We start from the raw sequence: 26,596 nt of genomic DNA, 5'->3' as shown, positions 1-26,596 counted from the left end.
GCTGCCTCTAGAAACATGATCTCTGCAGCAAAAAATAATAGATTCTATTTCATGGCCAGAGCTTTGGTAGCAGAGAAAAACAGGATTTAAAAAAAAGTAAAAATAGTGTAGAATGTAGACACATTGAAATCAAAAAGCCAATCCTCCACTAAGGGGAATCATATTCTTCTTCTTGTCTTCTTGAGTACCTTTTCCCAGAAAACTGAAGCATAAAAAAAACCCACCCCAAAAAACCAACAACTTGCAAATATACCCTTTCCCAAAGGGAGAAATAAAAGGTTTTAGAAAAATGTATAAGTATAGCTTAAAAGTATAGCTTCTTTAAGCTATACTTAAAAAACGTTCTGTGTACATAACACCTGGACTGCTTTAGAAAAAAAAGTTTACATGTAATTAGACTCAATACTTAGCTCTAAATGAACAGCACTTATGCATTCATATCTTTTTAAGGCTTTTTTTTTTATACCAATGAAAGGCATCAAAGCAACTGTCACTAGCAGCTATCTGGCCTTATTGATAACTTGAGAGCCCTTGGCGTTGCCTTATGAAGTTTAATTTCCCAAAGCGGTCAATTAGATCTCGGGAACGCGCTCATTGGTGGCTTATTGCTCTAGGACATCTTCAGTGCTACTGCTTCACCCCTCTATTTTTTCCAGTACACTCATGTAGACAAACTGTTAAGTTCCTTTTGAAAAAAGTCAGTTGTTAAAGCTAAAAAATATTTTTAGAAACTATTGGTGATGCAACCTGTAATGCAACAAGATCCTAAAGAAAAACTGCAGGTTTTTATTTATTGTGAGAAAAAGAAATATGATCCAGTGCTACCATCCACAGAAAAAACTAAAGAGATCACATGAGCAAATGAGCAAACTCAGTAATCTGAATTTAATTCACTAGTTCTTCCCTGCCCCAAGCCTTTATTTGAAGTTTAATGAAAGAAGTACTACAATATCTTAATTAAATATACATTCTAATGGACTAAAGACTCCAAACTTTCCCTTCCCCACCAGTAAGAAGAGAGACAAACGTGTAATATTTACACTGATTCCTTACATAATTATGTGGGTCTGTACAGCTAGTTGCATGTGAGTGTGTTAATTTCTGTAGCAAGGACAGAAGAAAAAAATATCCTAGGCAGCAGATCAACACTTTAAAAGAATAGTAACTCCAGTAGCTACTACCAGGCAAAACAAGAAGTAATGAAATATTTCAAAAGAAATATTCTGATTAAATAGCATTGCTTGATTTCTTACAGGACTTTCATCTGCTTCCCTTTGGAAAATTCGTGGATCCATTTCCAAAGCAGGTATTGCCAAAGCATTTTGATAGATTAAGACAGCTTCTCAACACTGACAACGTGTGCCCAACCTGGTTCTTCACAGTTGTCTTGTCATTTCTTGTTTCTTACAGCAGATACACAAAAAAGCCAGGTTTGTACCCTCTCCCTTCCCTCGTAGCTATCTCATTGCTCTGAGTCCATACTGCTATTGTTACTCAAACTTCACTTCCTAATTCCTTCCATCTCCTTCCCATCAGACAACAAAACTCATATTGTCCGATGTCTGTAGGATGGCCGAGTCAGAAAACCTTCTCTTTCTTGCCTAAGCCTTCCCTTTTCCCCAGGGCAGCTAACATCACCTATGGTAACGCTTATTCCCATAGGCAAGAGCTCTACTCAACTGAAACCAACTTGCGCTTTAATCCATACATCTGCATCATATTTAAATTTAGTCTTTCTTCACAACATTCGTGAAAATCAGTCTTAAGTCCACATAACTGCAATTCATCTTATTTCTGTGATGATCTTTGCCCACTACTTGAGCCATTCCATTCTCCCTTTTTCTTTTTTTTAATTAATCCCTCCTCTACCTCCTCCTTTTCCTCCATAAACCCTCAGCCTAATTTGCAAGGCCCCTCACAATTTTGCTCTTTGTTTATCTGCCATTATCTCTTCTACTACACGTTGCTGCTGACATTAATGTCTACCTCAAAATGCACATCCCTTCTACCTTCCTCTCTCCTAAGAACCTTTATTTTCTTTTCAGGCCAATGCTGTTCTAGAAAATTCTTCCTGGATTTGTTCAGAATTCAAACTCTACCTTGTAATCTATTAGAAGCTATCCATTAGCGTGTGCTAACCAGAACAGACAGACACAGTCTGCAGCTAAAAGGGAGGCTTGAACACAAGTTAGTGTCGATTACGTCTTGACCCAATGCTTGTTATCAGCTTTAGGATCTGATAGGCCAGGGTTTTAATTTGGAAAGCCCCTAACACATTAATACTACCACCCTAAAATAATATGATGGATGGAAAAAAGAGAGAGTAACTGAAAACAGACCCATTCCTATTCACCATTCCAAGTAATGCAAATGCAAAAGCATTCAATGATAATACTGTTTATATCTTTGAAAAGTCTTACAAACAACATTTCACTGTGCAATATCGACTCTTCACTACAATATTTCCTAGCAATGGTTTGGATTTCTTTTTCAGAAGATACTAAAAAAGGAAATTCTCAAAGACCAAAAAAAAAAACCCCCTCAGGCAAAAGATGACTGACCCTTGCCAGTACTAAAACCTGAAACCTGCAAAAAGCTTAAGATCTTCCCTATACAGTGGGACGCTGTAAAGAAGACAGGTAAACAACTGATACATAGCAAGGATTTACAGCTTGTCCCAGCCATGAATAAGTGCCTGAATGAAGCTGTGACCTTTTGGAGAACAGAATCTCTGTTCTCCAGAATTTCTAACTTCAGGGTAAGCGTCGCCTAGTATTGTATTTCTGTTTGAAGCAGCAGTGTTGAAAATGCATCCAGAAAGGGGTGGTGGGGAAGTCTTTTCTTGTAATTCCATCATCACTGCGTGTCATGAACCAGGCAATGCAAATTACACTATCTGTAGAGATCGCTACATTTGTGAACGTGGCTATTCAGTACGTACCCCAACACAGCACTACTTTAAAGAAATTAGTGGGATTTTACTATTATTTATTTAGTGACCCTTTTCACACTGCACTTCTCTGCATGACTAGAGGACCCTGTTTTTAAATATTACAAACTGTAAGTGCTAAACACAAAGAATTCTGGCAAGCTATGAGGGTTGAACGTAAGTTAATTCTAGTTTACATTGCTAGGATAATGGCAACTTCTGTCAACAAGCTGCTTTTTTGTACCAAAACACAAGTCTATTCCAAAGCCATCCATAAGAAGTAAGTCACCCTGCCACTGGACTGCAATAAGATGCACACATTTCAATAGTAAATCAATTAGACTGGAAGAATGGTAAAGAAATAAGATGTAACCATGTACCCACACACTGGAAAAAAAAAAAACCACCAACACACTGATCAAACAGTTCCTTCAGTGACAGTCCAAAGGCATCAATTCTACAAACAGGATTACTCTACACACCGTATTTCCTCCTCTTAGATACGTATAGATGTACTAGCTGCTATTGTGTCAATCTTTAAGTTGAACTGTGTTGAAGATATTTCAAGGCAGCAGTTTTCAGTTTAATGTAAAGGGAAAAGCCAAAAGCACTTGGCAGACAATAAAAACAAACTTGCATATTAAAAGGAAATTATAGTGAAATACTCTATAATCACAGAATTGTATGAAATCAAGGAATAAAGGTTAACATCTTTTGGTTAATTCTATTTAAAGCTACATGAATTAAGAGATTTGCGTTACAAGCTCTGATGTAAAGTAAGTATTTTCATATACGATTAACTTGCAGAACAATTGCAGTGAAAACTCTAAAAATATTAACAAGACTCTATCCACACAGAAATTATATGAAATCTGAGTTTCTCCATTCCAGAGAAGCATAATATTCTAATAAGAACTGTCCTAATCTTCAGCCAGCAATAATTTCAAGATGATATTATTATTCTCATTTCCTTGAATAATATCCATACTCCAGGGCCATTTTCCTTCTCATATTCAATATCATGCATGCTTGTATCAAGATTCCTTTCTTCATATCCTGTCACAGTATCAATCACTGCCTCCTGTCCACTCAATACACTTTTGATTTATCAGCCGCCGTCTTTCTGGACTCCATAACTCGACCCAAACCATTTTAGCAAGACATTGACAAATAGCACCCAGTATCACATCAACCTGTTCCACTTAGTAAACTAAGAAACAGTAACTGTGACATCTCTGCATAAGTATTCCATTCTATTCCCCAGACTGATGTATATTAATGAGGAGATGGTATTTGAAATGCTTCTTCCACATCAGCATCTAATATGATCAAATTAGGAAATGGGATGATTTATTAAATTTTGTAGAGCTGAAATATTTCTTTATATCACTATATGTGTGGTTTCAGAAAGTGAGCTGTTGCTTTCAATTTTTCTACCGTGGATGTGCCTGCATTTCACAGACGAATTATTGTCTTTAAAAAGATTGCAAGAAGGCAAAATGTTATTAAGCAAATGCTCAGTAAAACAAACTAAATCGGTTTTAAAATTCCTAATTTAATGTAAATCTTGGTTGTTTTGCTGAAATTCAGTTTGTGATCTTATTAAGTCCTATTTGCATTGTACTATCTTGCTGTAGGACAGCTTTAAATTTATAGCATTACTAGTAAGCCCCACTTTTTTGACTCTAAAAAATGCATCTAAAATAAAATAGTTAATATGCACAAGTTTTCTTATCTTCTAAAATAAAGTACAAAAAAAATCATTTTAGGTTACAAACAATACCTACTCAAAATATTTTTGAAACATGTCATTATAAAAATCTAACTTTTCAAATTAAGACTTGATGTTTCAGTATTTTGCACAGTTGGAGCTCTGTAAATCACACACTCAAATAAAACACCTATGTTAGAGAAGTGATTAAAAAAAAAATTACATTACAGCCACATAGACTTTTACCAACATTGTCACTACCTTGAAAACCAGAATATCTTAATTTGATGGGGGACTGTGGGGAGAAAAGACATTATGGGATACAGAATTTGTGCCATCTGCGTGACTTGTACCAAAACCAAATCCAGTGATTTAAAGATACCATGTAATGGATCTTAACCTCCAATATGAAACTAGTTTTCTAGTGTCAGTCCCATTCCCATTGAGGGGGAAGAAATCACGGTTGCTCAAGTCCTAAAGGTGGTACTCTGGAGGTACCGCAGTAACGTTACAAATACAGCAAGAAAGGGAAGATCACCTCTATGCCACTGGTATCTCATATTGCTGCTTTTCAGGTGGGTCAGTAGATTTTACTCCCTGCCACTGGCAATTCAGAAGTTAGAGATCAACAAGAACACTTTAGTGGGTAACGCGCTCTTTACTACACTAAAACAAGGTGGCTGCCTGAGTTACTTCTGGCCATTTTATTACCTAGTTCATGTAAGTGTTTTCTTTAGTACTTACCTTTAAAAGTCATATGAAAATAAGCTGCCCCACCCCAAGCAAAAAAATGAATGAATTACAGATGCCAAATTCTTATGAAAATTCCACTTCAGCACTACAAATACATACATTTCCAAAGACAAATATTGCCTCTTCACATTTAACAGCTTTGAATGGATTTTTCTTGTCTGACTGCTTTTTTTAATTAATTTCAACTTCTGGTATCCACAACCTCCAACAGCAAGGGCTTCCACAGCTTAATTATGTGATACATAAGACCCATCTCCTTTTGTTTGACTAGGATCGGCCACCAGCTGACTTCATTCACTTGAAGCCTGCCCCAGGTCTTACGTTGGAGGAGACAGGAAACACTCATTCCTTAATCATCTTTTCACACCATTCATTTTTATTTTTTTTTTATACCCCTCCATCACATTCCCTCTTTCCCCCACGATCTCTTTTCCAGCCTGAAGAATGAAAATGTACTCAGCCCTCTTAGGAAAGCTGTTTGTACCGTCGATCGAGTGCACAAGACAGATTTTGAGATAGCAAAGAAAGGAACTATTTAGCGTTGCTGCGACCGCCTCAACGCTAACAAACAGGGAAAACACAGGCCTCTAGCAGCAGCTTTCTGCAACCTATTTAACTCTTCTCCAGAAATAAGATTAATCCATGGCTTCTCAGCGTAACATTACAGCAGAGAGCAGACTTGGAAAAAATCACAATAAAGGATTCAATGTGTCCTGTTGGTTTTAGTTTTATGCTTTTAACATTTTAGTTTTATGCTTTTAACAGGCCAAAAGACTCTTCTGTTATAATTTAGGATGTTATTTATAAATATTTTCCCTGAAGAACCATGTCTGTGAATAGCAACACCATTTAAAGTGATGTGCAGCTATACCTTTGTAGCTATAGTACTGAAAAGCTAGTATATTTTATACATAAAACATTTTATACACAATATTTCCTAGCACAAAATGAAATAAACAGGAATCATGTTTTTAAAGTTTTTAGGTGCATCATTTCCATATATTGCAATGACAATTAACATCAGTAAACCCCTTGGAAAAGATGACCATTAGACTATGTCTAATGCGATCTGCAATTTATACTTATTACAATAAAACTGAGATCGTTAAATCAGGTTATCATATTTCCTAATACTGAGTATCTGACCTACTGAAAAACACCTCCATTTTCACCTTCTTCTTTTGACATTTCATTGTTTTAAAACTGATTTTGTTTTAAAAATCAGAGTTAAAGTTAAAGTCAAAACAGTGTTAGAGTCAAAACAGTGGGTATTTACAGGAATATTTCTACACACAGCGCAGTAGCTTACGTGGGGTCTACAGCTCAGATGGTAAGTATACTCAAAGAGAGATCAGACAGTTTAAATAACCAAATTGCTGCTACAGAGACACTGTAGCAATAAGTGTCCAGGCAACTATTATAACGAACAGCTGTGAATAAGTCATGAGAGAATACAAATAAGAGAAAGTGAAACATTCACATCTTTCAACAACAACTTTTCAACACTTAGAGGCAACAGCTCTACTGATTTGGTATATGAAAATAACATGTTTTACTAAATTCTTGGTGCAGGTACACAAAATTACCTGGCTGAAGATCTGTAAACACATACCAAAAAAAGCTCTGATCTGCCCGATACACTCAATAATTAATTTAAATGCAATAGAAAATGCTAAGAGTAATTCTGATATCCAGGGATAAACTTTAGTCAAACTTTTTAATTGAAAAATACACAAACACAAAAATTGAGCTTCTTTTAATTACAAAAGTATAAAGCCAATTTTATAATACAATTTGCAAGATCTAAGATTTAAGTATTTAAATTATGTTTATTATTGAAAATATCCATTCTTCACAATCCAATGTATAAAAAATTTCAGCACCATAGATATCTTTAAATATTAAGACAAATTTGCATAACTAAATACTCATCTCTTTCCAAGGGAAATACAGATGAGAAAATAACAGTTCAGTCAGATCTTCAGGGAGCCAGTGTTATGCATGGGAGTTACAGAAATCAGTAATCAAAAAAATCCACAAGAAGTTTTCAGATGATTACAGCTAAACCACGGTGACTCTATTAATGTTTTTTGCACTTGGTCAAATGCAAAACATATAACTTATCTTCAAAACCAGCGGTTGCACCAGTGTAATTTAAAGATTTAGTACATCAAAAGTACAGCATAAAGATTTCAAATTAGGAAGAGTTTCAAATGACATGTAGTTTAGACGATCACTTGCAACCATTTTTTCTAATATATTCCAAACTCAGTAACTATATGATTTTAAGGGAATATTTTTATAGTAGAAATAATAATTCTTTTTCCTAGAAAAGAGTCTTACCTTCTTGTTCTACTTTTTGATCTCGATCTTTGAGACCTGTAGGATTTGCCTCTGCCCCTTGATCGGCTACGACTGCGTTTTCTTCTAGAACCATATGAAGAGCTACTGCTCGATCTGTGTCTGCGTCTAAAACAAAACCATGCTATTAGGATGCTACTGCTTCTAAAAAAAAAAAACCAAAACAAACAAAAGGAACAAAGCCCCTAACAGTTTACTTAAAAGGGACATACAAACCTGTGGGGTTTGTACCATAACATGTTGTAAAAGCCTCAAATACCACTATTACACTGTAATAAGTAATTCGCATACACATGGGCAATGCCTGTCTTAAAGAGTTTACATTCTAAAATATACATCTCAAGACAGAAAAAGGGCAGAAGGAGAAACAGAAGTTAACCGATTTGCCTAAAATCATGCAATACATCAAGGGCAAAGCCAGGAACACAACCCAGCTCTCCGTGGTTTTTAGTCCCATGACCAGCTCATTAGAACTCACTCCCTCTTTGCCAAATCTAAGGTTGAAGAAATATTTAGAACCTACGTTCTCAGCAGGATTTATACAGAAATACACCATATGGGATAAGGACTACAACTCCAGCGCTAAAAATAAAACTCATGAAATGTTAACTCCTGCATTGCTACTCTATACAATTACTTCCAGTCATACTATGTACATATATAAAATGTAAACATAAAAATGTATTTTAAATTATGTACACCTAAAAAGATTTTATGTATATATAACCTTACAGATTTGTTATCTCAACTTTCGTAACATGCAATCTTTGTTCTGCTCCAATGTAGACAGACCCTCCCCCCCCCCTTTTTTTTCTTTTCACTACTATTAGTAATCAAATAATCAGTGTTCATTTATTCCATTTGAGCTTGGAAGTTTGCTTCTGAGTTCAGTCAGGACTCAGAAAGGTATCTTTCCTTTCCCCTCCCACCCAACCTCCCCGTTTCATTTATTCAAAGAATAAATTCTTATACATATAGGAGAAAGGTGAAAGAATAGATAATAAATACATAAATTAAACCAACTAATCCCAAAACTGGGGAGTGGGATACCTTCCAAGTCTTAATCTTAAAATTTCCTCTCCATGTCCCTAACAGCTAACTAAATAACAATTACAATCGTTACGAGAACCTCCCTATTTTTGGCCTTTATTATGTTTGATTAATATTAAAATATAACACCACATAGAAACACTTCTGTCTTTCAGGATGTAGTCAATGCGACACGTGCTTATCTACCATAAGGGACAAGGTGCTGTATTACATACAAGTAGTGCTGCAGTCGTCCAAACTGGAAAAGATATATAGGTTAACTACTAAAGAACAGGTCTTCATCTGAAAAAGTTCCTGCTAAATGAAGATGAAGAGTAATCTAGTGAGTGTTGCTTTTGATTCTTACGGGTCAGGGATAAATCCAGCAGGACCCCAGCGTGTAATAGCAACTTAACTGCCAGGAGCAAATGCCCTAAACTAAGGGCAAAGCAAAGGTGCCAAGCAGATCCTAAAAGCAGACACTTTCGTCTTTTCTGGATTCAATTTAAGTCAACTGGTCTTCGTCCAGACTCTAATCTCCCTTCAAGCTCTGTTTTTATCTGCGAGATAGCCATGCCTGCACTGGACTAAAGAGATTCATAAAGCTGCGTGTCATCAGCATATTGTTGGCATCGAAGCCCATGTCATCTCACTGTGTCCCCTAAGGGCTGCATGCAGATGCTAAGCAGGAACAGAAGAAAGGGAGGATGGAAATAAACAAATAAGAAACCCTCCACAACCAGCCAACTTGCCCTCATTGACACACTCTTCTGCCAGCTAAAGAAAGGTTTGCCAGGAGCACTTTCTAATATATTTAGAGTGCAGCTAGGCACAATGAGTGTTTTCCAGCTCCACTTATTAATAAACTGACCACCACGTGTTCAGTTTGACTCCAGGATCACTGCAAGTCAGAGACAATCAGGCTATCCAAAAGAGTCAGGTACTGAAAGGGGCCTTTGATGAAGGAAATATGATGTTAGGTCAAGAAAAAAATTGGTAGATATAGTCACATGATCTGCATTCTAAACACCTGGCTGACTACCGTATTCTGTACACACAAAAAATAGCAGGAATAATGGTGAAAACTAGCTGTTGCAGCAAATTTATAGACCTACTGTAAAATCACCCTAAGTCTTTCTATTGAGAAAGTCTACCTTGTTGTCTGGAAAGACCTACTTGGTGTATTACAACAGCAAAAAGTAACACAGAATAGGCTATAACTAGCTGAAACTACTTTTCCAACTGGCATTAATATATGAATGACTGTATTTCCAAAAAGAGATTAGAAATTCATTATTTAGAAGGAGGACAAAGGAAACGTTATTTTAGTTGGTTGGGTTTTGTTTGGTTTAATAAGGAAGTTACCTTTGGATCTGCATATGCACTGGTTTTGTATTCCTGGAGCGGGGGGAAGGCGTTTTGGGTTTTTTGGTGGTGGTGGTGACTTTGTTTTTTTCTTTAAATTTAAGTAAAAATAATGCCACATCTTCCAAGATTCACAGCAAACTTTGCTATAAAATTCCAACCTACAACTGACTATACATTGGATTCAAACACTTCTAGCTTTGTACCATAATATGAAAGAGCCCGATTTGTAAACAACTGCAACAGATGGTAAATTACTATAAATGCACCTTTTCTCATAAGAGTGTGAACGAGACTGGAGATCTCGAGACCGTGACCTTGATTTCCTTCCAGATTTTTTACGGTTGTATGTTCTGCTGTCTGAGGAGCTACTTGAAGACGAACGCCTGCGGTGTTTCTTTTTCCTTCTGCTTCTGTTCTCTTCTTCTGTGTCTGAGGAGCGGCGTCCCATTTTTAAACTACGTAAAAACAAAAATTCTAAACTGTAAGAAAGTTTCATGTCTACATTACGTTGTTATATATATAAAAAATATATAGTGCGTGTGCATGTATAAATAAACATATCATTACACCATTTTAGAAGTTATCATGTGAATAGAAAATTTGGTTTGCACGCAAAAATAAAAATCAAGATTTTAATATAAGACAACAAGAAATTCATGTTACCAAGTAACTTGGAATTTACTCTGTCAGCAAATTTGAATTAATTTATTATGGTATCAAATATTTGTTGTAAATTTTCTCAAAAGATATTTCACAACCATTTAAACAGATAAATGCACCGATAAAATCATTTATACATCAGAACATATTTTCATTTTAGCTTATTTGTACGTTTTTGCCTTAGATACTAATTTTTCAGAAATTTGGGGAGTAACGTACAAGATACTTCTAATACCTGATATTTCACTTTAAGATGCTACGCAGCCAGTGGTACAACATCTTTAATATGTTCAATTTACAGCTATAAATGAAGATCCATAATACTTACACAATCAATAGAATGCAGCCTATTGATTTCAGCTACTGATGTGACTCACTTCATGTGTTTTTAGGTTGTGCAATTAAAATAACATACATTTTTGTCCTACTTGTCATAACTAAAACATGCATTGAGAAACAAAATTCTAGGAAGTTATTTTTAAATTAATTTACACTAGAGTTAGGTCGATTCTGGTTCTCAGTTTAGAACCACTCAACTTTAAATTGCTTTGTTCCACAATCAGACCTATAAATATTAACTTTCAGAAGTGTTTCTTGATTGCCAATGTGTTTACTTGGACAAAGTTTACAGACTTTGATAACAGATTTGAAAAAAAAAAAAAAAAGGCGTGGGGAAGCCTGCCATTTATTTAATTGTTGCAAAGACTATCATCTTCATTTGGAACTGTTAAGAGATCAGTTTCATTGCTTCACAGCTAAAGAAATGTTGTATATCTTAACTTCTCAGGCTGCAAAAAGTGCATAATGCTTTAAAACTATTTTTCTGTCCCAGCAGTATCAGCTCTATCCACCCAAGACTTCAAGACCCCCCTTCACATACACTTCAGCTATGGCAGTCAGTAACGGCCCCTCTTCCCAAGAACAAACAGCTATTTCAAGGCTCCCTCGCTACTTCTGCGCTGGGAAAACAGGAACTCATAATTCTTTAACATTCATATCAACAGCTACATCTCGGATATATTTTGCCACAATATCACCTGTCTTTAACCAACATTGAAATATTACAGGTCCTCATATTTCTAGCATAAACAGGTTGAACTTGTTCGTTTTCTGCACGCAAACTTTTGCCCTTCCTCACACCTTTTATCACCTAGGCAGCAGACCCTAATTGCCAGGGTAGAGACTGAAAACAGAACAAAAGAGAAGTTCACCATTAAGTACGTTTACGCTTAAATTCACAAAAGGTTTACATGCAAATAAAAGGCTTGATTACGCTCGGCCTTTCGGTCAAAATGCATGATTAAGGAAAAAAAAAACCACACCATGTTTAGTTCCACAGACAAAGTCTCTTAAACTTACATTTTCACCCTCACGTTCCCAAGACAGCTAAAACTGTTCTGCACACAATCATACTTGCTACAGTCCTACAGTGACATATCGAAACACCCAAGCAGGCATGGGATTTGCAAAGTCAGCGTACTGTGACCAGCTTTCCCAAGGGAGCTTTTCAGGTGGCTACATTCAAAGTACAATAAATATACAGACAACGCTGTGTTTGACAGAATTTGAAGACTATGTCAGAGATGCAGGTTCAATTGAGACACGCTCCTGCCACACTGCTGGAGCTCCTCCTAAGGACTGCCAGACCCCCGGAGCCAGGGCGAGGAAGCTCCAGCAAGCACAAGTCAAGAGTCAAAGGGACATCCTCCTGGAAAGTGCCAAGTTCTGGACCTGGCATCTACTTCAAGGAGAGTTTCCGTATTTTATCCAACAGTTGTTTAATGCAAAATACAAGGCAGTCCCTGAAGGATCTGGATTTTCTTTGATGTTCACCGGAGTTCACTTACTGCCACAATCAAAACAGTAGCTACGTAAACTCATTCCTATGTAGCCAAATCTCTGTGGATTGCAGACGGCTCCTCGGCACGCAACTCGGAGCCATCAGTTCCACTCCTGCAGCCAGGAGTGCCTACAAATTAGCCGTGACTAAGCTTTGCTGCAGTAAATCCTCCTATATATTTACTTCACTTCTCAATGGTTTCTCTTTTCAGCACTTTAGAACTGGTCCTTCAGCTAACAATCTAAAGAAAGCATTTTTGAAATATTCAACTTAAAACAGCAAATCTCCGTGCACCTAAACCAGCAAAATTTTAGGAGGATGAACTGCCTTGCAAGAGAATTTCTTTTTTAACTGAAGTTATTTCTTCCACCTCACTAAAGTTATTCCGCACCAATTTTGAAAGAGACAGAGGCAGTACCTTACAGACTATTTCATCTTGTTTAAGGAACTATGACTTTAATTTACAATTCTGTAGAGGAATGCCGATTTATATCAACACACCACCTTGTGCAGTCATTTTATTTTTTTTCCCCTCGTAGTAAAAGATTTACAGAGCTCCAAGGTGCTAACAGTTATTGAACAGTAAAATAAAGCTCTTCAAATATATACTGATAGAACAATCTTCAAATGAACATGAACCTGAATCTCAAACTTAAAATAAGCAGAACTGCTCAGAAAGATGAAACTACAATACACAGATTTTAAGTTAAAAGCTCACAGACCACAGCTCATGACAGCAAGATTAATGGAAGAGACCAGAGAAACAAAGAGTACAAAAGACATTTCTGCCGAGATATTCGCCACTTGATGTGGATATCATTATGAGCCAGAACGTTACACTTCAACATATATATCGTCTGTTGTTTAACTTCCTTTTTTTTGCCATCAGCTTTTTTCCTCACTTGGGCATATAACTGGATTAAGCAGCATATAAAACTAGTGAAACATATTATGTAAGTCTCAATTTTGCATCTTCAGGACCAAAGAAGAACTACATGCCATGGCCCTTCCCTATTACAGGACAAGCCCTACAGCATACGTGCACATACTTGAGCCTCAGGAGCTGCCGGAGCACTGGGTTTACCATGGATGAGCTACAGGACAAAGGCACACGTGCAACTGATACTCTACATGTTCTAGAGTTTCCACTGGACAAGAGGTTGCCAGAAGCAGACTGCTGATCTTGGAACAATTTGTGCAGCCGAGTCCTGGTAGCTGATTCCTACATGGATATCTTGAACGTACACAGGCAGCAGACAAACTTCTCTGGCAGGCACTATCTTTCACCAGGGTCTTTAGACCATCCCTTCAGTACACAACACACAGTTCCCTGTGAAGACACCTCTTATAAACATAGCACTTGAGAGCAGTCAATTATCAAGACCTCTAAGAGGTTAGTATTCTTCCTGATGACTGCCTACTCCCTCCATACTCCCAAAGATCTGGGAAAAGGGGTTGCCAGCATTGACTGACCACACCAGTGAAGCCTGATGGACGGAAGAGTTGTTCTGGCGGGTCAGCAGTGGTCCATATAGAATCACAGAATCGTATAGGTTGGAAAAGACCTTTAAGATCATCAAGTCCAACCACAAACCCAACACTACCAAGACCACCACTACACCATGTCCCTAAGCACCTCATCCAAATGGCTTTTAAATACCTCCAGGCATGGGGACTCAACCACTGCCCTGGGCAGCCTGGTCCAATGCTGGACAACCCTTTTGGTGAAGTAAAATTTCCTAATATCCAGTCTAAACCTCCCCTGGCACAACTTGAGGCCATTTCCTCTTGTCCTATCTCTTGTTACCTGGGAGAAGAGACCGACCCCACCTCTCTACCCCCTCCTTTCAGGCAGCTGTAGAGAGCGATGAGGTCTCCCCTCAGCCTCCTTTTCTCCAGGCTGAACAACCCCAGGTCCCTCAGCCGCTCCCCATCAGCCTTGTGCTCCAGACCCTTCCCCAGCTCCGTTGCCCTTCTCTGGACACGCTCCAGCCCCTCAATGTCTCTCTTGTAGCGAGGGGCCCAACACTGAACACAGCATTCGAGGTGCGGCCTCACCAGTGCCGGGGCACGATCACTGCCCTGCTCCTGCTGGCCACACTATTCCTGATACAAGCCAGGATGCCGTTGGCTTTCTTGGCCACCTGGGCACACTGCTGGCTCATATTCAGCCGGCTGCTGACCAGCACCCCCAGGTCCTTTTCCACCGGGCACTTTCCAGCCACTCTTCCCCAAGCCTGTAGCGTTGCATGGGGTTGCTGTGACCCAAGTGCAGGACCTTGCACTTGGCCTTGTTGAACCCCATACAATTGACCTCGGCCCATCGATCCAGCCTGTCCAGGTCCCTCTGCAGAGCCTTCCTGCCCTCCAGCAGATCAACACTCCCACACAACTTGGTGTCATCTGCAAACTTACTGAGGGTGCACTCGATCCCTTCGTCCAGATCATTGATAAAGATATTAAACAGAACTGGCCCCAACACAGAGCCCTGGGGAATGCCGCTTGTGACCGGCCACCAACTGGAACAAACTCCATTCACCACAACTCTTTGGGCCCGGCCATCCAGCCAGTTCTTAACCCAGCGAATATACCATTTCCACAAACAGGACTGTATAATAGTACCTACGGATCACAGAAGAGAACTAAGATCACTCGGGAAACCTTAATTAGCAAAATAATGGCAGGGGGAAGAAAAGGCAAACAGAAAAAGTTAAGACTCATTACATGGCATCATATGCTGAATCTCATGGGTTTTTCCTATCTGGCTGTTTCCATACAAAGTCTGTAGATCTACCACAAAAATTTGTACCATAGAGTTAACGGAGTGACATAAGAGAATTCACCCTTACAGCTATGGGGAATTCCATTTCTAAGGCTCCTTACCCTTACTTCTCAGACAGAAGCGTTAAGCCATATGTATTTGCAATAGGACATACGCTTCTGCCAACCCCTCTTTATGTGTAGGCACTGCAGAAGATACAGCTATCAGTGCCTGGCGAGACACAAGAGGGTTCTATCCTGACTACGGAGCAATACTAGGAGGAGGAAGGAAAGCCATATTAACAAGCACCAACACCAAATGAACGGTTTCAGATGAACTTAGAACCTGGGTTACATCCCAGGTGTTCGTGGGGAGACAGTCTCATCACGAGACCAACACATCAGTGCGGCTCATTCTTTTCCATCACTCAGCCAACCCTCCTCCTGCGTGGTTCTCATCCACTCTTAGCATATTTCCTCACCTACTTCTGAATTTAGATCAAACTACTCTGGTCAAACAGCAAAGGAACACTGAGAACTCAGAAGATTCTGTCTCAAGATATGAGGACCCACAGCAGCTACATGGAAACTCGTGCTGAAGCCTGAGCTGGAACATATCATCATCAAATTCATCAGCTACTTAAGTATTTTTGAAGACTTTAGTGAATGTCTGTGAACGTCAATGTTTTGAAGGCTTGCAATTAGTCTGAAATTGAACAGCTTTGCAATGGAATGACTAACAGCTGGACCTGATGAATTTTAAGTCCCCATTCTGGAGCCCAGGCATGTTGGAGTATCGAAAAAGGTCTCCAGGCCTCTGGGTTTTTTTAATAGTTAATTTTTGTTTAAGTTTTGTTTCTGAAAACTGATGCTGCAACACTTTGGTTGAAGTGAAAACAAAGCACATACTCTCATACATGCGTTTTGCCAAGAGAAACACCAACATTGAAAATTTCAAACCAACTATTGACATTTGGCAAAGTTATAAACAGTGCTACCAAGCTCACCTGCAAACAGCTAAGTGACCTCCCACCCTGCATATTACAATGTAAAGAAAACATAGATGACATAGGAAACAAACAGACTTCTCTAGAAAACCTATTTAAAGAGAGTAAGGTACACTTTCAAATGTAGTAAAAAGTATATATTCATTGATCTGACCTTGTTCAATCTTGTTTCATAGATTGTTAGAATTATTTCAAGTGCACAATACATGTTTTCAAGCATCAGCTTCAAATTATTATCGTATTCACTGTTGTAAATTGTAAGAAAATAATATTGTTTGGTTGTTTTTAATCAGAGGCTGTTATCCAGTAAGCATTACTGCCGCAGACTACACCTTGAGCACAACATCCAATTAAACAATACAATCTCTAGTTACCATAATCAGCCAGAAGTGATGAAGCCAAAATAACCTCCACATTTGTTCAGCATCAAATCCAAACAATTTATTTTTGTCAGTTACCAAGAGACTTTGATTATATCACTTGAGACTTGCAATAATGACTAACCACCTGCGCGGTTTATGTAGCAACTCTACAAACAAGATCCTTTAAGAAATTCTAACCCATCATAATGGCATCGATGGAAAAATATACTGCAACCACCTCAATATCTCCTTCTTTCCTACTGAACTGTGCGAGTCCATCTATAGGACAGAACCAACAAGTCAGGATGAGTTGTTACTTTATGAGCTTCAGCCAGGGAACAAGGCTAATTGAAGTAAAATTTATTCTAAGTCCTGGACAAACATGCTCACTAGCTATTAAGTAGCAGTCAAAGTGTTACTAATGGCAACGCTGTTCCCCAAAAAAGGGAAACCACAAACAGGCAGAGGGTGTAAGTCCCTCTCAGATAGCTTCTGTGTGGCTACAGATCAAGGAGTGTCCTTGTATCCACCTCCACCAAGCTTGCAGTCATGCGGAAACTCTCCCTGCTCTACAATTCAGAAAAATTGCTCTCAGTAGAGGAAGAGATTTGATCAGAAAAAACAATAAGGTGGCTGTTCTTAAGAGGGCAGCAACCTGAATTACTGTTGTTGATTTTACATACTTATCCCTTGGTGCCTCTTTCCCTTCACCAAGTTCCCAGATCACTGCAGGAGGAACACCTGAATCACATCTACCAAGACAGCTACCATGACTGGTCATCAGAAGAAAGTCTAGAGATCAAAGAATCGCAGGAATTCAGTTCCTTTCTTACAATCTCTCCCAGAGTAATAAGAACCCACAGACACCAAACATACCACAACGCTGTCTCCCGGTTACTTAAAGGATGTCCTCTTGGACAGTTACATCAACAGTTATTTTCCAAAATCATTAATTTTGAACTTGAAGAAAGTTTGTCTCAATTCAAAATCATGAATGAGCAATTTATAGTAACAGTATTCCTTAATTCAGCTTCAAATCTTTAGATCTCAAAGTTAAATGTGGGAAAAACTAGGCTTAAGGAGACATCACACGTCCACCGTCATCCAGGACACCAACAGCAAAGCAGAGAAAGGCCTCAAACCTTAGCATGGTGCTCATCTACTAAGAGCTGGCCTCCACAAGCCATCTTTTGCTCAGTAATTCTTAATTCTACAAACTGGCCTTCATAACTACACACACATAACTACATAACTTCACCACATAACTACATTTGAAGGCAGTAAGAACTCCAAACATTCCTATTTTAGATCAACCCAAGTAAGTTCACTAAGAGCATTAATTAATCAGCACTTCATCCAAGTAACCAACTTTCAGAATAAGCTTACAGACCAACTAAGTTTACCTGAACTTCATGATGATGCAGCTTTTGGTATTTCTTTTAAATCAAGTTCTAAACACCTTCCTCACTCGTGGTGTATACGAGCGTGCTAAACCACTTAAAATAACATGTTTAAAATTCATCTCAGATCATTAGAAGAGATAAACTCTTCAAAAAAAGTTTCATTCGTATCTGAAAAAGCAGCACCCAGAATTGCATTTAGCTGAAGTATAAAATAAAAACACCTAAAACGACTGCTGCTAGAAACAGCACATCAGATACAGAAGAAACCAAATCGCGTACCTTCTTTACCCACACTTTCACAGACAAGAGCTGGGAAAGTAAGATTCTACACGCATAGTTTCCTCTTATCATCCTATGAATCTAAATATCAAGTGGATTCCAAGGGCAGGTGCCAGGGACAGTAACATCCATTACAGATACTACGTGCTCCCTACTCACATCAGCTGAGCTCTGCTAGTACACAGCGGGGGACAAAAGAGACTTGAAAAAGACTGGGAGGAGAGCAGTTCCTAGTGCTCCGTGCCAGTTTGCACCGGGAAATCCGACCAGAGGCAGGAGAAGCACACCCCGGGCTCTGCTCTGCTCCCTAGCCCGCTGCTCGGCGCTGCCGGCGGAAGGTCTGTGGCAACGCTGTTCTCTGCGTGCTGCTCCCGCTCTGCCCCGCACAAGACGTTACCCGCCGCTCCGCCCGCACACGCACTCAGAACCTACTCCTGGAAGAGACGGACACGTTTATGGCCGGGGTTATCGCACCACCCCCCCCCCCACGCTCCTCAGCCGGTCACGGCGTGGCCCGCAGCCCCCCGCGCCCCGGAGCGCACGGCAGCGCCAGGCCGCCGGGAAGCCGAGCCCGGCCCCGGCGGGACCCCCGCCATCAGGGCGGGAGGCCCGGGAGCGGAAGCAACCCGCAGCGTTTCCACGCCTGGAGCCGCAGGGCCCGGCGGCCGAGCCCCGCAGCCCGGCGGGAGCCCGTCCTGGGCCCCCGCCACGGCCCGGGGAGCCCCGGCCTCGGCGGCGTCATGGCAACAGCGGTCGGGCCCGACCCCACGCCGCCGCTCCCGCCCCGCCACCACCCGACCCGGCCCGCAGCCGGGGGCCGCCGCGGCCCCTCAGCGCGCCGCGGCCCTGGGGAGCGGCAGCAGGCCGCAAGGCGCGCCCGGCTCCCACGGCGGCGGCGACCCGCGGCGCCCTGCCTCGTCCCTGGCGGGGGTGGGCTTGCCGGCGGGCCCCACCACGTTACCTGAGCGGCGGAGCGGCCGGGCCGGGCCGCGGGAGCGAAGACGCCGCCGGGCCGCGGCTGCCGGTTTGAGCTCAGCGCCTTCCTGGGCGGCGGGCAGGCAGCAGCAAGCCACCGCCGAGCTGATCGAGGCGGCCAGGCAGCGCCGCCGAGCGCCGAGGAATCGATGCGGCGCGCTCGCCGCCCCGGCGGGGCGAGCCCCCACGCACCCGGCGCGACGGGCAGCGAGGGGCCGGGGCCGGGGCCGGGGGCCCCGCTGCCCCACGGGCGGCTGCAGCAGCCCACGGCGCGCCGTCCGCGGCGTGGTGACAACCGCGACGACTTACCGGCACGCTGCGGTCCGCCTCCCCCGCGGGTGACGGGCGGCGCGGGGCGGACAGCGGCGCGGAGGGTTTCTCGTTTCAGCTCCAAGTGATTAACGAGGACCGGTGTTTCCCGGCACTGACAGCCGCCCCCGTGGCCGAAGGGGCAGCGCTCCCCCCGCGGCGTGGGCACGGCGCCGGGGCCGGGCCGAGCCCCGGGAACGGGAGCGCCCCAGCCGCGGAGGGAAGGGGGGGGGGGGGGGGGCACGTCCCGGGCCGCGACCCGCCAGGCCGGGCCGAGCTCAGCCTCCGCCGGGCAACGGCGAGAAAAGCACCGAAGCGATGTAATGCCTGCGCTGAATTCTGTCTTTTGACGAAACGTGGGTAGTTTAACGCGAGTTGCCGAGCGCACGCTCCCCGCCACGGGAGCTGCCAAGTGTTGCGTGAGGATAAACGAAAGATAAGGACGGAGGAGCCGCTGACGATCATCTTCCCCGCCGGCAGCCGGTCTGTTCCCGTCGGGACCCCGGGGTCCGATCCCCCCGGTACCGCAAATGCCACCCGGGGCGGGGCGGGGCGGGGAGAAGCGGGACCGGTTCACCGGCGGCTCGACCCGCTCTGCCGCCTGAAACGGAGTGGGAGCAGATCCTTGCCTATCGCGGCCGAGGCGTGTATAATTGGATCTGAAGAAATGCTAATTGCATCCTCGATACGGTACCTGCTCGAGTAAATAAACGCTCTTTTATGTAAAGTCATCTTTCCAAAGGTCAAATGAAAAATCAATACACAAGCAAGAGTTAAACAATTTTGAATAATTTATTAGCATTCTCGCGAAGGTGTAAAAGAGACGACTTCGGCCCACGAAAGTACTCTCTTAATGGGATTTAAGCAACAAAGGAAAAACAATATTAGCAATAAAGAGCGTAAGTCGCTCTAATCTGATGCCTCAATTCGCCGTACGAGAAAACGTTAATGATACGGCCGTAGTTGTCACCGCCAATTAGCCGGTAATTTACGTGGCGGATTTGGGCGTCCACGGAGGAACTTTGCCGGCTCCCCCGCTGCTCGCCCGGCGACGCTTCCACGCTTCCACGGCTCCGCGGACCGGGCCGGCTCCCGGCGGGGAAGCGCCCCTTGCCCCGCGCACCCCCGCACTCCCCGCCGGGGCCGCCCCTCGCCCCGACCCGACCCCCGCGGGGCGGTACGCGGGCGCGGAGCCTGCGCGCCCCCCCCCCCCCCGCCCCCCGCCTCCCGCCTTGGCCACTCCCCCGCGGCTCGGCCCCTCTCCCGCGCCGCGCTCGCCCGGGACCTCGCGCACGGGCCCGCGCCTAATTAAATTAATTAGGGCGCAGCGCGCGGCGGGCGGCGGGCGGGCGGGTCGGCGGGGCCCTGGCCGCAGTGCCCCGCGGCGGGCGGCGCGGCCGGGCGGCGGAGAAGGGGTCCATTCAGAGCTCCGAGGGGAGGTAATTCGCCGGGAACAAGGGGCAGGCTTTGCAAAGTATAAATAGTGCCACTTCAATCGCGCCTCGCTATCAGACCCCGAGAGCCCTGCACGTCGGGCGGCACGGCACGGCACGGCTCGGCTCGGCTCGGCTCGGCACGGCCCGGGGCGCCGCCGCCACCCCGCCCCGTGGATGCCCGCCCGGGGAGCCGGGGCAGCGCGCCCCTGAGCCGCGGCCATGGAGGAGCTGACGGCGTTTGTCTCCAAGTCGTTTGACCCCAAAGCGAAGGAGAAGAAGGAGCTCATCACCTACCGCGAGGTGCTGGAGAGCGGGCCCCTGCGCGGCGGCGGACCGCGGGAGACCGGCGGAACCGCGGCGGAACCGGGCCGCGACGAGGCGGGCAGCCCCGCGGCGCGGGCGGGCGGCGGGCGGTCCCCGCCGCGGGAGCCCGACGCCGCCGCCGCCGCCGAGAGAGCCGCCGAGGCGGCCACCCCCAAGCTCAGCGACGGTAACGGCGGCACCGGCGGCTCCCCCTCCTCTCCTTCCCCTGCCTTCCCCCCCTGCCCCCCGTCGGGGTCGGTACGCGCGGAACGGAGGCGGGAGCGGGCGATGGCCGCGCACCGGGCGAGGCGGACCGCGGCCGCGGGTGGAAGGGGCTCGGCGGCGGCAGGCGTTAGCGGGCGGCTTTCCGTGTCCTCCCGACCACGGGAGATACGCGGCCAGCCTCGAAGTTTATATTAAAATATTTAAAGAAGCGTTTAACTTGCCCGCAACACGGTCTGTTCCTGGTTAGCATCCCACGGGAAGCCGCGCTGCCAACGAAAGCCCCCACACGCGGGCCCGTTCGTTCTCCCGCGGGTCTCGGCAGCGCGGGCTGCGCGGCCGCGGACGCGCGTGGGGCCGGACCGCGCTGCCGCCGCTCGTCCCCGGCCCCGCGCCGGGCGGCTTCCTGCACAAACGCCCCGCGGTTCTTCCGCCTGTCTTCCGCGCCGGGGCGATGGCCGCGCCGCCCGTACCGGGGCCGCCTCCCGCTCTCGGCGGCTGCGGGAAGGCAGCCGGGCCGCGCCGGCGGGGCAGGGTCCGTCCCCGTCGCTGCGCGGGGACCCGCGGATGGCTGCCGCCCTTTTGTTCGGACGAGCGTTCCCGGCGGAGCGCGGCGCGGCCGGAGCATCCCTGGCAGGGGCCGACGACCGCACGGGCGCTAAGCAGCGGGGCGCGGGGGCAGCCCCGGGGCGCGCAGGTCCCGCGGGGCTCCGCGCAGGGAGCCTCGGCCGCGGTCCGGCCCGGGGCGCGTCTCTGGCAGAAAATTAAACAACGAAAACAACATCCGCGGGAGGCAGCGGGCTCGGGCGCGGGCGCGGAGGGGCCGCGCTGGCCGGCGGAGCGCGCCGGGGACCTGTTGCTGCGCTTCCCCCGGGCGGGCAGCGGGGCTGGAGCCGTCCCGCGGGCCGGGGCGCCGGGCTCGCTGCGGGCCCGCCGGGCCCCGCTCCCCGCCGCCGGCGGCCAGCGGTTACCGGAGCCGAGCGGCGGGGCCCGGAAAGGCAGCGGCCGAGGCGGGCCTAGCGCGGCCCGGGCGCACAGGCCCCGCTGCCGGCTGCCCCGGCCCCGGGGGGCTCCCGCCCGCTTCCCCCCGGCTGCCCGGCGCTGCGGGCGCCCGCGTCGCGGCGGGGAGCGGCGGGCGGGGGGACGAGCTCCGGCGTCCCGGCTGCCCCCCGCCCGGCGCTGGCACCCTGGGCGGCCCCCCCCAGCCCCGCGGTCCCCCGTCCGGCCGCCCCGCCTGTCTGACTGCCTGTGTCGTGCCCAGTCTCCCCAGAGCTGAAGGACCGCAAGGAGGATGCGAAAGCAATGGAAGACGAAGGGCAGACGAAAATCAAGCAGAGGAGGAGCCGGACGAATTTCACCCTGGAGCAGCTGAACGAGCTGGAAAGGCTTTTCGACGAGACCCACTACCCGGACGCCTTCATGCGGGAGGAGCTGAGCCAGCGGCTGGGGCTGTCCGAGGCCAGGGTGCAGGTAGCCAAGCCGTGGCCGGCTGCGGGGATGCGTGGGTGCCGGTGTGCGTGGGTGTGCGTGCACGGTGGAAGGGGCCAGCCCAGTAAAAGCCGGCCGTGCCCCGTCCCCGCCGCCGCTGACACAGGCTGTCAGAGCGAGGAGGGGGGCTCCCCGCGCCGAACTGCACCCAGCAAATCTGTAAAATCGCCTCCCCGGGCTTTCTTGTGGTTTGGACTCCTCGCAAGTCCCCGGCCCCTCGCTCTGTCGCGTTTTCTTTCATCTCTGCCTTTATTTCGTCTCTGCCTCGGCAAGAGCCACAGCGGCGGTTCTGTCGGCGTGGGCTGCGGTCCCTCTCCGGGCTGCTCCGGGCGCAGGGCTTACCGGGCGGACGTACCCATTAACTTGATAGATGTAGTGACCATAAACTAAATTAGGAACTGCTAGGTGGAAAAAAAAGGGGGGGAAAAAAAAAGAAAAGAAAAAGAAAAAAGAAAATTACAGTCCGTTTCTCGTCGTAGTTGTTAAATCTTGAGCGAAGTGCACGGACCGGCTTTGTTCAGATTTACGAAATAACAAAAGTCGGGAATAAAACCAGGCTATTTTAAGCGTTCTCCCGTACCGAGAAGCCACAGCTTCCTTTGCTTTAACCTGCGCCTGTAACCTCGGGCTGCCCTCCCAAAGTTTTTGCCAAATCGGTTCCTTGGGCTGATTTCTGCGAGTTTTGTCGGGATGAGATGAAGAGTGAGGAAGGGTCCGGGCTTTGCCCGGCTGGGGAGGAAGGTAACTCCTCAAAGGAGAGCAAATGTAGCTGCTCCGGTGTATTTCCGTTCTAACAATAAATGAAGAGAAAAAATGATGGTGGTGATTTGTTTGAACACATGGAGCAGATTCAGGCCCCTAACCTCTGCAGCTGCTGGGAAGCCTCGCTGTAACAGATACCCCCCCTCCATCCCTGGGCTCGCAGGCCGCCATCTGCACCGACCTGGGTGCAGAGCCCTCCCCGGGCTGCCCTGCAGCTTCTGGCAGGGTCAGGACGGACACAGAGCGGTCCCGTCGAGCCTAAAAGCCCTAAGAAGCAGCTTTTGTCCTCGCAGCCTGACACACACACGCACAAAAAAACCCAAACCCCCTTCATTTTCCCGCTCGCTCTTTTTTCCGCCGAGGCGGCCGCCTGTTTTACACCCAGCAAATGTGAAGGAAACCAAAGAAAATAAAGTTGCTGGGCTTCAACTTGGCTGTGAAGGCTGTGGAAGGGAGGTGCTTCCTTCTGCTGGCTCTTCTCTCGACAAAGAGCGCGGCGGCGCGTAATCCGCGCTCCCGTGATGGCAAATGGCGGGGTGCATAATAACTTTTGGAGATTTACATAGATTAAACCCTTTAAATCCTTCCGGAAAACGCTTTGCAATAATTTTTTTTTTTTTTTGCCTCGCATCTGTACTAATGTGTAAATTACGGAATGTGCGTTTCCGCGGGAGGCTGAGGGCGAACGTGGCTGTTGGGCAGATTTTCCTTGGCTGAAGTAAATGACAGGGCGGGGGAAATTCACATTTATATTTGTCTCTTCAAGTAAGACCTCAAAAAAGACATTTTTTTTGTTGTTGTTGTTGTTTTGGCCGCGGGGGAAAGGCTTGCTTGGTGGATGTGGCTTCTGAGATGCGGTGCAGAGGTCTGTCTTTAAACAGGGATGTTTTAAGCCGCGCTCTCCCTCCTTCCCTCCCTCCCCTCTTCTTCTCTAAGCGAGCAGAACTTTATTCTGGAAATTTATTTCAACGATTCCATTTCCAATAGTAAAAGTATCTTCTTGTCTAACGAGCAGCCTTTGCTGTGGAAGCAAATTAGATTATCATGATAATGAGACAATTATTCCGCTCCTGTGCTACACTCCACTGCACAGAGGAACAGAGAAATCCTAAACTTCTTTGTGGCGAAGCTTTTATGACAGTAATTACCCCACCCAAAAAAAAAAAAAAAAAAAAAAAAGTGAGGCGTTAAACTCTTCGGTGTTTAGTGTTTCTTGAAGATAAAGCTAATTAATTTACTTATTAATGGGCACGATCTTCTCAGGCCTGACGCTGCGAACACCCAGACCCATTATCGCCAGTTAGTATGGGATAGCGGGGGGCGATTTCGGTCTTTCGGGACCCCCATGTGGGAGGACGAAGCCGGGGCTCGGCGAGTCCTTTCCCCGGAGCCAGCGCTCGGCGAATGCCCATTTTCTCTATCTTTTGACTCTTTTTTTTCCTTTCTTTTTTTTCCCCCTTCTTTTTTTTCCCCCTTACGTTTTGCGTTTCGGAGCTGAGGAGCGGGGGCCGCCCGGGAGGAGGGAGCCCAGCCCCTGCCGCAGCCGCGTTTCTTTGTCTGCCGGGTTTTTTATTCTCGGTGGATTTATTGTTTTTGGTTTTTTTTTTTTTAATTTTTTTTTTTTTGGCTCTTCGCGGCTTCCCCGCGGCGGTGTGGCAGCGCGGCCGTGACGCCCGTGTCCCCTCTCTGTGTGTGTCTGTCTATCTGTCTGTCTGTCCCCCCCCCCCCCTTCTCCCCGCAGGTCTGGTTCCAGAATAGAAGAGCCAAATGCCGAAAACAAGAAAACCAACTCCACAAAGGTACTTGGAGTGCCGCGGGTGGGTCGGACACGCGGGGGGGGGTGGGGGGGCTGCCCCACGCTGACGGCCTTGCCGCTGCCTCCCGCAGGGGTGCTGATCGGCGCCGCCAGCCAGTTCGAAGCCTGCCGGGTGGCCCCTTACGTGAACGTGGGCGCGCTGCGGATGCCCTTCCAGCAGGCAAGTGGGCGGCGGGGCGCGGGTGGGCGGGTGGGGGGGGACACCCCCACCCCCCCCAGAGGACACGCGTGACCGCCGGGCGCGGGTGGGTCGCTGCCACGCACCGCCCTTCTCCCGGCAGGTTCAGGCGCAGCTGCAGCTGGACAGCGCCGTGGCCCACGCCCATCACCACCTCCACCCGCACCTGGCCCACGCACCCTACATGATGTTCCCCGCTCCCCCCTTCGGGCTACCGCTGGCCACCCTGGCCGAGTCCGCCTCCGCCGCCTCCGTGGTGGCCGCCGCCGCCGCCGCCAAGACCACCAGCAAGAACTCCAGCATCGCCGACCTCCGCCTGAAGGCCAAGAAACACGCCGCCGCCCTGGGGCTGTGACCGGTTTTTTAAGTAAAAAGGGGGGGAAAAAAGAAGGAAAAAAAGAAAAAGGAAAAAAAAAAAAGACGAGGGAGAGGAGAAACTGACGGGAGATATATACTTATTTAAAGAATTAGAGGAACTAGACGCGCAGCTGGGAAGTTCACAGGTTTTGAAACTGACCTTTTTCTGCGAAGTTCACTTTAATACAAGAAATTTGATAAGAGAGGCGGGCCTCCTTTCACGTTGCATCAGATACTTGAGTTTAACAACCACGTCTGGAATAGCGACAAAAAGAAGAGAGAAAGACG

The 26,596-nt window shown here is 46.3% G+C and overlaps 2 protein-coding genes across 5 annotated transcripts in view; one reads left to right on the top strand and one right to left on the bottom strand.

Annotated features, from left to right (window-relative positions):
• The window catches only part of RSRC1 (arginine and serine rich coiled-coil 1), a 178,549-nt gene extending 158,977 nt beyond the window's left edge, over positions 1-19,572 (bottom strand). For all 3 annotated transcript variants that reach the window (XM_075506788.1, XM_075506789.1, XM_075506790.1), the window contains exons 1-3: positions 19,424-19,572; positions 10,418-10,606; positions 7,737-7,862 (exon numbers count right to left, since the gene is read on the bottom strand). In XM_075506788.1, the coding sequence (XP_075362903.1) occupies positions 7,737-7,862; positions 10,418-10,599 (308 nt within the window). In that variant the 5' untranslated portion in view covers positions 10,600-10,606; positions 19,424-19,572. The remainder of the gene's footprint in view (positions 1-7,736; positions 7,863-10,417; positions 10,607-19,423) is intronic.
• A 1,829-nt stretch (positions 19,573-21,401) lies between these two features.
• SHOX2 (SHOX homeobox 2) lies at positions 21,402-26,330 on the top strand. 2 transcript variants are annotated; one of them, XM_075509031.1, is made up of 5 exons: positions 21,402-21,672; positions 22,969-23,177; positions 25,699-25,756; positions 25,845-25,933; positions 26,055-26,330. In XM_075509031.1, the coding sequence occupies exons 1-5, from the start codon at positions 21,402-21,404 to the stop codon at positions 26,304-26,306; spliced, it is 879 nt and encodes a 292-aa protein (XP_075365146.1). In that variant the 3' UTR covers positions 26,307-26,330. The 2 variants fall into 2 exon arrangements, with proteins under 2 accessions (XP_075365146.1, XP_075365145.1); XM_075509030.1 differs by having other exon boundaries at positions 25,995-26,330.
• Positions 26,331-26,596: the final 266 nt, after the last annotated feature.

The sequence above is a fragment of the Mycteria americana genome, chromosome 7, assembly GCF_035582795.1.
Source record: "Mycteria americana isolate JAX WOST 10 ecotype Jacksonville Zoo and Gardens chromosome 7, USCA_MyAme_1.0, whole genome shotgun sequence".
Lineage (NCBI taxonomy): Eukaryota > Metazoa > Chordata > Aves > Ciconiiformes > Ciconiidae > Mycteria > Mycteria americana.
This window is presented reverse-complemented; position numbering and strand designations above follow the sequence as displayed.